General features: G+C 28.1%; 1 protein-coding gene across 1 annotated transcript; it reads left to right on the top strand.

Annotated features, from left to right (window-relative positions):
- The first annotated feature begins 339 nt into the window (after positions 1-339).
- On the top strand, positions 340-8,162 carry LOC129959671 (piggyBac transposable element-derived protein 4-like). Its single transcript, XM_056072560.1, has 2 exons — positions 340-1,529; positions 7,811-8,162. The coding sequence occupies exons 1-2, from the start codon at positions 340-342 to the stop codon at positions 8,160-8,162; spliced, it is 1,542 nt and encodes a 513-aa protein (XP_055928535.1).
- The last annotated feature ends 4,329 nt before the right edge of the window (positions 8,163-12,491 follow it).

The raw sequence follows: 12,491 nt of genomic DNA, 5'->3' as shown, positions 1-12,491 counted from the left end.
TTCCCCCTTCATGGAGTGAGATAAGTTATATAAATACTGAGTTCCTTTTACGAATGCCATTCTGAAAATATCTCCAGTTGTGAATTTCTGCTCTTTATTTTACGAACTGCGAATCAGTTTTTCTTTTGGAAGTTTTACAGTTTAAACGCTAAATATTTCTTCATTATGAATAAAAGGAAACGTGAACTCACTGAAGAAGAAATCAAAGCAATTTTGCTTGCTTCTGATGAAAGTGACAGTGATCTATCAAGCGAAGATGATGGTTGGCCAAAAAATGATAATTTAGCTGATCTCTCGTTTATTCTAAACCAAGAATCAGGAGATGAAACTGAAGATCAGATGGACGAGAGAGAGAGTGATGATGAATCAAAAAATTGTGTCTCGAGCTATTTTAATCCTTCTTGGACAGAATGCGTCGAGAATTGTCGGATTAATACCATGAAGTATGAAAAATGTTGTGGCGGCCCTAAACATACTTTACCTGTCGGATCTGATGCCGGAGATTATTTTAAATTGCTTTTCACGAATGATATGTGTGAAAAAATTCGTGAAAACACAAACAAATATGCAGAATTTGTGCACTCAGCAACATTGAATGAATGGGAGCCGACTGGTAACAAAAAATGGCGATGGAATCCAGTTACGGACATAGCTGATCTTTTTAATTTTATTGCCATAATCCTTATTATGGGAATAAACAAGCAGCCAAGAGTACAAGATTATTGGTCTTCCGATCCTATACTAGGGAACGAGCAAGTGAAACTAACGATGACAAGGAGGAGATTTTTGGAAATTTATAAATTTTTCCATCTCTCAGATCGAGAAAATGAAATTTCTAAAGACGATTTATCATTTTATATGATGCAAAAATTGGATCCTTTCATGACATGTCTGAGGTCAAATTTTCAAAAGTACTTTGAACCATATACTCATTTATCTGTAGATGAAGCTATGGTGAAATACAAGGGTAGACTGGGCATAGTGCAATATATGCCAAATAAACCGGTCAAAAGAGGCATTAAAGTTTGGACTTTGTGCACCTCTTTTTTTGGATATGTTTATAATTTCGAACCTTATTGTGGAAAAAAAGATAAATTACCAAGAAGTGAAAATGGACTTGGTTATAGTGTAGTAACTTTCTTAACTGAAAATCTATCTAAAGGGCATCATCTATATATTGATAGATTCTATTCGAGTGTTGTGCTAATGAAAGATTTATTTCATCATGGAACATATGCTACTGGAACAGTTAATACAAACCGGAAATTTCTTCCTCCAAAATTAAATAAAGTAAAACTTGTGACAAATGGCTCTTCGAAATGTTTCCAGTGTGTTGAAGAGCCAAACCTAACATGCACTGTTTGGAAGGACAAAAAAGAAATTTTTCTTCTTTCTAATGGTGTGAAGAACGAAATTACATCTGTCAAGCGAAGAATAGGCGGAAATGTGTGCTACGTAACCTGCCCAAAAGCTATTGCAGAATACAACAAACATATGGGAGGAGTAGACTTAGCGGATCAGAACAGAAAGTATTACGACATTGCAAGAAAATCGCGTAAGTGGTGGATATATATGTTTTGGTACTTATTAAATACCACTGTGAATAATGCATATATTATTTATTCGACGACGAATTTTCCAACAGAAAAACAACATAAAACTCCTCTACATTTCAGGCTGGAATTAATAAGGGCACTATTAACAAAAGAAAGAATTGTTCTAACAGGTTCACTAAGTGTCATTAAAACCCAGAACCATAAGAGAATTAAAATAGATGGTAGAAAGAAAAGGTGTATACGTTGCATTTCATTAAAGAGAAAAACAGTTTCAAATCGTGCAATTGAGAGTTCCTGGTGTTGTGATACATGCCAAGTTTGTTTATGTGTAAAATGTTTCGGCCCCTATCACGACGAACATCATTAAGAAACGTACTTCTCAGAAAAATTATTTCAGGTAAATGCTGTATGTATATTATAAGTATTTCATGGAACATAACTCATATTTTCCTGACAAATATTATCTATTTTATATATCTTTTCTTATATGCCGATAATTTTTTTGTATTATTATGTTATAAAACAAACAAAAATATTCTATAGGATTTTTTTCATGAAATAATTTATTTAACTTTAAACTAGTATCTTGTAACGAGGGAATTTCTTTGTTACAATCTCAAATTTTTTCAATTTAATTTGAAATATGTTTTTCAAGTTTAAATTCGTTTAATATTTATATATTTCTTTAATTCTTAGCTATATATAAAGTGTTTCTGAAGCTTATTTGATATTGGATTGATTAAAATATATTTTTCTGTAAAATTTCTAAAATGTCTATTTGGTTATATTGCTTGAAATTATGGTGACTAAAATTCGATAAAAATGTTTAAAATGTATTCATTATTTTCGCAATGCGTTTTCGTTTGAAACATTTTCTCAAATTCATTTATTTTTCTAAAGAATAAAATGAAGTTTTAAAACCATTCGTCTATTTCTTGAATTTTTTTTTATGTAAAAAAAATTTAAACAGTAATATATGGCATATTATCTACGATTGACAAAAGACTGTTTTAATAACATTTTAAGATCTTAAAATAAATAAAATGAAAAAGAATGATAATTTTTGTGTAGATATTTGTCCTAACTTTTATTTCAATGATCGAAAAAGGCTTTACTAATTATCAAAATATTGCGCGTGATTCACTCATGCGTAAATTTTTGGAAATTTAATACGAAACAAGTTAAAAAAATTTATTTTGCCATAAAAATATTATAAAAAAAACTTAAAATAACATTTAAAAATCAGAAATTCAGCTTGAAAAATTCAGTATGATTGTTTATGCTAAAAAAAATAATATTCATGATGAACTAAAGTAAAATGTTCAGGCTGAAAGCTGAAGGAATATAATTTCAAAATATACTTCGTTGTGTAATTTTTTTCCTGAATTTTATTTAACAAATTTTTATACTACAGTATTAAATGAAATTTTAAAAACATTTTATCTTATCTATCCGATTGATTTGATATACGACAAATCTAACTTTTCACATAATGTATAATTTTGCTTTAATAAAAATTTTAGAAGTTATATTTTTAAAAGTCAGCAAAAATGAGTAGCAAAAAAAAAAAAAAAAAAAAAAAAAGGATATTTATAGGAATGTATATTTGTTCTAAATTATTTTTTGATGATTTAATGTAACAACAAGAATGCATAAGTTTTTAGAAACAAAGTAACATAAGTTTTTAGAAACAAAATGTGAAAACTTTTTAATAATTTAATTAAAGTTCTAAGAAATTTCTTAGTATTACTAACGAAAATTCAAAACAATACTTTATATTCAAAAATTCTATGAGTATAACGATTTATAAAAAAAAAGAAAAAAAGATTGATGAAAGTTTGAAAAAAAAAATTCTTAGCCAAGTGTTAAAACAAAGTATGATTTTCGAAAAGTCCTTCAAAAAAGACTGTTTTCACAAATTTTTTTATTCAACGGATGCTTTTATTTCGGTATTAAATGAAGTTAAAATATTATCTCGTCTATTACTGAATTGTATTGACATTTTTACTATGCAAAAATATAAAAATTACATTGATATATGCACTATGTATGTCGTACATTACTATGTAAAAAAAAAAAAATACTAATATATGACGTATTATTTAATATTGCCAAAAAAATTAAATTAAAGTCTATTGAAAATTAGATGAAAAATAAAGATGTTTTTGAAATTGGTATTAATGGCATTTGGAATTATTTGGAAATATAATATAATATAATCAAATTTTAAAAAAATCTATTTTCTAAACTATATTATAAAATAAATTTCAAATATTTGGTAATAAAAAAAATACTCTAAAAAGTCTATAAACGAAACGCTTCTTGCTAAAAAGTATCAATGCATTAGAATAAAACTCATCGGCCGGTAGTAAAGGCACCTCGTCGTCGGAAAACCGCAAGGCAATTTCTCAGACTAGAACGATGACACGTTTATTACATAGGACCCCAGGAGGTAACTGCCCCTCAGCTTGGAAGAGTCTATGTCTTCCAGAGACCGCCGAGAAAGTCTGGATGTTAAAGGGAGTGTCGCTTGAAAAGTGCTTGGATGTTAAAGAGATAATGGATTGGACTTTTCTACAGTTATCTATTATTGTGTACCTGTAAGATCAAACTTTGTTTGGCAGTTTGTTTGTTTTCTTTGTAAAACGTTTTGTAGGAATTCTTTGTTTTTTCTAGGAGACGATATTTAAATACGAATCGCTTACTGATTACATATGAATATTTTTCAACCTTACCTACACATGAACTGGTCATTTAAAAAGAAAAATCATGAATGTATTTAGTTTAAAATGTTATTGGATGCAATCTGCTATATTACAGTATTCATTTTACAATTTATCTATCATTACTTATATTTTTGAACTTACACTCAGTTTTATCATGGTGAAATCTGATCCGAGATTGCGCTATATGACATTGTCAGCATGAGAGAAGATAGAAAAAGGCTCTAATTGTTAGTTATAAAAAAATGTAAAAGCTGTTTCCAAGATACAAGAATTGCTCGCTTAAAGTTAAAACATAACCTTTTTTTCATCTATTGTTAAATCCTCACAAAGTTCTGAAATATGTTTACCGGTATAATATACGCATTTTTTCTTTATAACTGATGTTAATATTCATGAACTTTTGACGAATAATTAATTATTTCACAGAATATGATTTCTATTATATTGTCTGCCATTTGTAACGTTCTGCTTATTGTATGAACTATTTTAACTGCATCTAGAATATTTAAAAGCAACTTCATGAGCAATAGAGTTTTTTTTCTTTCACTTTTCGAGTCATTTAGAAAATTATACGATTCTCGATGTTCGATTTCAATTTTCAAACATTATAATAATTCTATAATACTGAATTTACTTTCCTCTGCTTTTTAAATTGTTTTCTATTAAAATCTAAAACTAAATCTTTGGGTATTAATTGAAGCTGAAGCAAATTACGAAATATTCCAGATTCAATAATTTTGACATGTGAGCATTTACGACAAGCTCCTCTCTTCCAAATATCACTTTTAACTCATTCATTGCCAGCGAAATTTATAAACGCTTCATTTTGCAGCTATTTCCTACGAGATATCTCGTAAATAGCAGTGAATGGGTTAATAACGTTAAAGCTTTATCATAATTACAGTTGGATAATGTGAAGCCATTCACCACATTACCGGCAGATCCTCCTAGCAATGACATCAGATAAGCAAATTTACCTATTTTTGTTTAGGTTTCATTTTTGACAAAGTTTTGGACTTTATTCCAAAATTCTAGCCATAAATATGGATAACCGAAATATTGGTCGATACTCACAGTTTAGGTAAAAGGGAATTACCATTTCCTTTACAATTAATAGCAGATTCAATAACCGAATTATTTAACGAACCACTTTGTGTATTCAATGCCAAATTTGTATTCAACAGCAATGAAATACTAGAATCAATTTTAGACAGTTTGTTAATTTGTATTGAAATTCTAGAACATAATATAGTAATCCATTCATTATATTGAAAAACAGATTCTATTTCCGTATCGAATTCATCTTCTTCTGAAATAATTTTCTGAATCTTACTATCTAATTCTCTTAATTGTTTTACATCTCAATTAAATATTCCGAATGTCCTCGTAAGTTATCAACAGATTGCTCATCAAATTTAATTTCTAATTTATTTATAAATTTATTTATTGCTATACAAATAACAACTCTAGACTTTTCCAATTTCTTCTTTTCATGCAATCTTATAACACATAACTAACTAAATATAACAATATAACGTCAAAAATAATTTTAAAACTAAAGCAATACTTCAAATCAAGGAAATATTCATCAAAAAAGTATCTCTATAAATTCTATAATCCATATCTTAGCAATTCAATCAATATATAAATAATTTCATCACATCAATAGCATCAATTTCTATTTCTATATCTAGCTCTATTTCGGACGATAAATATAATATTTTCAAATCAATTCTGAATATTTTCATCGAAATTCTATAATAAAGGTATCTCTTGACTTTTTTTCTTTCCATCTAGCAGTCATTATCCGAAAGCAGTACCGATATTCTAAATCAAAATACTATCACATTCGGCTTCGTTCCCGGCCGATTTCCCAAAAAATTCGCTTCTGTAGCACTAAAGCTTTCAACATTTAATTCTAAGTGCAATCGTGCCATTCAGAATCTATTATGTGGTTTAGTGATTTTAATTATCTATCTAATATTTAAAATCTATTTTCTAATTTTCAGTAATCAAATATATCATTGAACATAAAATAGTATTTATTGACGCACACAAAAACACACACGAACATAGTTACATCTCTAAAAGAAACAGAATCTAGGCGTGATCTCCGAGAGACAAGGCCTGCTAGCTCTATCACCGCTCCTGCATGAGTCATCACTGCTAGGCTATCGAGAAGCCGGTTAACAATCGTCACTCTGTACGTTTTCTGCGCGAAGTGAACGACGGCTGGCGTTTATAAGCCTTAATTTTTTTCTATTTTTATATTTATATCTTGATCCAAGATGGTGTTATATTGAAATGGATGAGAGGCAAAAGCAAGTTTAGAATACAAATTATTGAAGGTAAGTGTATTTCTTTTATAATCCTCAATATAAACTAAAATTGTTATTGAATCTGTTACTGTTAAGCCTATTTGTTCATCAAGTTCTGTTTTAACAACAAATTATAATTACGATTTAGTTTTTCAATATTATTTGTTCTCTCAATAATGTTGATTAAGAATGAATTTAATGAAATAAGAATAAATAGCTGTAATCTATTTATACAAATTCTCTATTTCTTTATGTCAAAAATCGAATCGATATTTAGACTATCATTTGTTTATCTATGATAGTCCTGTCAGGGTTCTTACTTATTCTATTCTTATTCATAATTTTGGTATAAAAATTCTGTTTAAATAAGCTCTTTATTAAATTTTTTCATCAATTAATCTCAAGCTTATCTTTTATTTACTATTTAGTTACATGCAATTTATAAAGTTGCATCCATTATCTCTTAAGTATTTTTAATCATGACAGTGAGTTTTATTTTTAAAGTTACAATGTAGATTAATATCACTATGAAAATATCTATAAACAAAGAAATTTATGGTACTTTATTTGAACTTTTATTTTAATTAAATCATTTATTTTTTGGCAAATAAACTTTACCTTTTCATTAAAAAAAAAAAAAAAAAAAAAAAAGATGCCATATAAATGCTCAGTTCTAGCTTGCCATGGAAATTATGATGAAGAATATAAAGTCGCTGTTTTTGGATATCCCACTGATGAGAGAAATGGCTGCATGCAATTCCAAGAAAAAATTTTACCGTTACAAAGAATTCTAAAATTAGCAAAAATTAGCATTGATAATTAATACGTTTTAATATTTTGAAATAGTTTCAATTATTTTTAGGTGTAAAATATTATAATTTGTGTCAGTTACAGTCCTAATCTTTGTAAAAAAATTTAATGTCATTCTGATTAATTAAAATTTATTTAAGGTGCATTAATTTTAGTTCAATCCTAGCTCCACAATTTTGTTAATGCAAAATATAAGCCACTCAGATTTTTTTTTTTTAATAAAGCATGAAAATAACTGATTGTTAAGCAGTAGTTTAAAACATTTTTAGAACTTAAATAAAAATTTCCTCTTGATTTGCAAGTTTATAAATATAAAAAGTTATTCTACATGATAGCGAATTTTTTCTGTTTTTTCTTTTCTTTCCTTTCTCTTTTTTTTTTCTTTTTCTTTTTCTTTCAGGTATGTGAAAGATAGTGAAATGCTTTACAGAACTACTTTCTACAATAAAAGTACTGGGGAAACATTATCTGCTCCTTTGAAGAAGTCCAGGCTGAAAGAAAATGTTGTGCCAAGGATTTTTCCTGGCTGTCCAACATTCTCAATTCGAGAGAGTCCTTCAAAAAAGAGGCAACGATTAGAACAAGTTCAAATTGAACGTTCCATTATTGAAAGCTTAAATTCCAAACAGAATTATGACAGCAAGACTGCATTTACTTTTTCTTTTCTCCTTTTCCTTTACTTTTTCCTGCTTTACTCCTTTTGGACTATTATTGAAAAGAATGAAAATGTTATTCATCCACCTATCTGTTAACGATGGCATTCCTACCATAACATATGCTGTAAGTATTAACAATGATCTATTTTTAAATGCATCATTTATGGGAGAAAGGATTTTGAAACACGAGCATTTCCCATTACCAATTAAAATTAATAATATAAATCAAATATTTGATATTCTTGATTATTATGAAAAGGATCTCTGTGATAGATTATCAAATTCATTGAATGTCAAAATTAATGTCATTGAATCTATCATCAAAAATTCAGATGTATTTACTGACAAATGTAAATTTTTTTTTGAATTTTTTCTTGAGCAATTGCATTTGCTGAAGTGTAAACCTGAACGCCTTTTTTATATAGTGCCTTTAATGAACCTTTTTTATATAGTACCTATTTTATATAGTAATGAACCTTTTTTATATAGTTCATAAAAATAATTGTTTATTAATCACAATTTAATAGTATTTCTATTTTATATATGTATGAGTTCTGAATAATTGTATTTTTTTTTCTTGCTATTATGTTGAAATAAATAAATGTTTACTAATATATTTCTATTTTGTATATATGTATTCTAAATAATTGTATTTTTTATATAGTACATAAAAATAATTGTTTATGAATCACATTTTAATAGTATTTCCTATTTTGTATATGTACGAGTTCTGAATAATTGTATTTTTTTTTCCCTTGCTATTATGATGAAATAAATAAATGTTTACTAATATGAGTCTTCATCTGGTTTATATTTTATAATTTCTTAATTCATTCATATTTATTAACTTAAATATGTTATTTCTTTATACAAGTACAGCTCATAGATTTGCTATATTTTCTTAAACAAACATTTTACATCCAATATTTAAAATTAAAAAAAAAAATTAATCAAATATTTATATAGAGCATAAAAAAAATAAATGAATAATCTCATTATGTTACTAATGAAATTTTTTGTTTACAGCAATTTTTAACTTCTACATTTAAATCTTTTACTATTAATTAGCTTCCTTTTTTAAAAAATAAATTTCCTGAGAACTAAAAAGTTTCCATTTCAAAGAAAATTTAATGTAAACATCTATTTTACGCAAACAGATAATAAATAATTCGTAAATTAACAATTATTATGCACCTATTTAATAATTCAGTGAATGTGTTTTTAATAACTAAAGTTGTCAAGAAATTGTGATATTCAATATCGGAAATTCTCAAACCGCGATTGTAATTATTTAAATGTCAATTTTTAAGTACAAAGTAATATTTTTTTAATTAGTATCTATGCAATTATTTGATAATTTAGAGAATTAACGAAAATCGTTGACGAAGCATAAAGCTATACATCGAAAGTTACTCGTTATGTTAATCTCCGTTCTTCTCGGAGCGTCCTCCTAGCCGTGATGACTCATTTCAACAGCCAGCAGGTCTTATCTCTCGGAGGTCACGATCTAGGTTCTCGGAAAGTTCCGCACGTGCCGGTTTCCATAGTGACTACAGCTGGAGAGCGGAGGGAGAAGGCATCCCAAAAATGGAACACTTTTATTGATCGTGAATCAAAACACTCTCTTCACTCATTTCAAAATTTATACTCAGTTTAATCTAAGCTAAAAAAATTTTTTAATGGTTTTCTTAATGTACCTGTGATTGCGTTAAACATTTGTCATTTAGTCGGGCAAACTTGAATTTTCGCTTTATATAAATTCAACTGTTAAATCATGATTGTCATTTCTATCCCGAAATTCATTTCGATGATCGTAATTAATTCTTTCATTAATAAATCATAACCGTATGCCTTATTTAAATGTCACCAAGGCGGATATTCATTTAATAAAAAATAATTAAGAACAAACAGTTTTCCTTATTAAAAATATGTTCAATTTTACGACCTGGGATTTTGAATTTCATTATAAATATCATTTAATCAAATAAATAGGAGTGATATGTGATTGTTGTCTGGTTTGAGACATTTCTTAATATGCTTATTATTAATAAGAAGAATAAACGGCAGTTCGGTATTGGTTAATATCAGAAGACGCATACTCATTTCTGGGAGGGATTTAGATTTATTTAAATTTTTTTTAAAAAAAAATTTGAGAATGGTAATGATTACAAACAGATTGAAACAAATCTAATTAATTAAAAAATCATATTAATATCCATAAAAATTTAGAAAAAAAAGGATTTAATTGAAAACCTATAACTAAATAATGAAACACGGAAAATAAAAAAAAATTATCCAATATATAACTTTTGAGTTTAGTTTAATTTAGTCATATTAAAGTTCAGTTCTAAGGCAACACTAGGGTTAGTTTGGGACGGACCTCTTAATTTTGAACCGCTGTCAGATGACGAGGACGACACCTGAGTTGTCACCCCCTCTTCAAGCTTCCACATCACAACAACGAGAGGACGTTTGATCCCGACAGATTTAGCGTACACCAGTCCCGCTTACACGATGGTTCTTCGGTGGAATCGTGTCTCGAACTTGAAGTCTTCCGGTTCCAAAACCAAGACCTTCCACCAGGCCACCGCGGCCCTATAGCTTTTGATAGTAAAAAAGAAAAACAGAAGGAAAATTGTTTGCATAATTCTTTGCTTCATGACCAAACAAGCAATTATCCAGAACTGAAATTAAAAATTCACAAAAATATTTCAAATAATATTATCCAGAACTGAAATTCGAAATTCAAAAAATATATATAAAATAAATTATAAATATTTCAAATATTTTGGAATTTATTAAAATTTATTGTGAAATATAAATTTGAAAATAAATAGAAAAAAATAAATTTGAGAATTAATTGTGAAAAATAAATAAAAGAATAAATCGATTCAATTAATGAGATTGAAAAAGATGACAAATAAAAGTATAAATTAATAATTTACAATAATTCGAGATATATCAATACAAAAGAATTAATTAGGTAAAACAATTAGGAAAAGAAGATGGTGAAGTATATAAAAGACTCAATGAGAAAATAAGGCGATACAATATAATAAGGACTAACAATTTTCAGGTTTTATTAATGATGTGTTGAAATAGTATTTTATTCAGATGCCGTTTAAACACGCTAAAACTGTGTTTATTCTTCAAGAAATAATGATAGAGCATAAAGAACGAATCAAATCTCCTTGAATAAAACAATTACCTTCAGATCAGCTTCTCAGCTTTTAGGTTAAGCAAATGAAACAGTAGAATGCATGCATGATATAACTCCAATTATAGGGGGGGGGACTCCTGCGGAATTTTATTGGAAATAACTCATTCCAATGTTGAAATCTTCAACAGAAGCATTCCTTTCCAGATATAAATTTGGATTCATCAGGTCAGAGCAGCTTGCAATCATATAATGATATTTCTGATCATAATGAATAAACTTTTTATAAAATAAAAATTCTAGTGGGTTTTAGTTGATTTCGTATTAAAAGATATATCTACGAAGAAACTGATTTGATATTATTGTTCTGAAATAGTTCAATATATTCTAAGTGACCTTTTTTAGATTCAAATATATATATATAGATGCAGTTAGATTATTTTTAGAATATTTATAACTGGGCCATTTAAATTATTGTTAGCCAATTAATGCATGCCTTAACAATTTTTAACTAAAAGAATACAAGAATTTTGAGTCAAGATGAAATTTAGAAACTGATCAGACAGGAATGCAAAATTTTAAACATTTTCATCAATTAGATGATGAAATTTCTAAATTTTCAGAAAAAGCCAGAGCAATCTCATTTTCACTCTTTTCCCAGTTCTTGATAAAATGCCACAAGTAAACAGTGCGGACAAGAAATGCTGGCTTTAGAAAATAGGAAATAGAATTCTTCATTATATGGTACATTAATTTGTTATTACATTTCTATGCTACTGTAGATTCCGGAATACTTGAAAGTATACCACACAAATGAGCCGCGGTGATCTGGTGGTAAGGTCTTGGCTTCTGAACCGGAGGGCTGCAGGGCCGAGCCCCGATTCAACCAAAGAACTGTCTTGTAAGCGGGCCAGGTGCATGTTAAATCTGTTGGGGCTAAACATCCTCCCGCTTCTGTAGTATAGAAGTTTGGAGAGGGGGCTGCCAGTTCAAGCGTATTCCGCATCATCTGACCGCGGCTCAAAATTACAAGGAACAACCCAAAACAACTCTTATGTTGTTTTAATACGGGACGTAATATAACTGAACTAAATAAAACTGTAGTACTGAATGGCTAAAAAAAACAGCTGTTCTTATATTAGAAGCAATGTCAATTTAAATACTAATTGCTGAAAGATTATTAAAATTATAGAAATAGTTTCATGGCATCTAATTTATCAAATGAGAAATCATGAAAGTTAAAATATTTATACCACGTGACAAAAAGA

This window comes from Argiope bruennichi, chromosome X2 (assembly GCF_947563725.1).
Source record: "Argiope bruennichi chromosome X2, qqArgBrue1.1, whole genome shotgun sequence".
In the NCBI taxonomy this organism is placed as follows: Eukaryota; Metazoa; Arthropoda; class Arachnida; order Araneae; family Araneidae; genus Argiope; species Argiope bruennichi.
The sequence above is the reverse complement of the archived record's forward strand: the minus strand, read 5'-3'. Positions and strand labels throughout refer to the sequence as shown.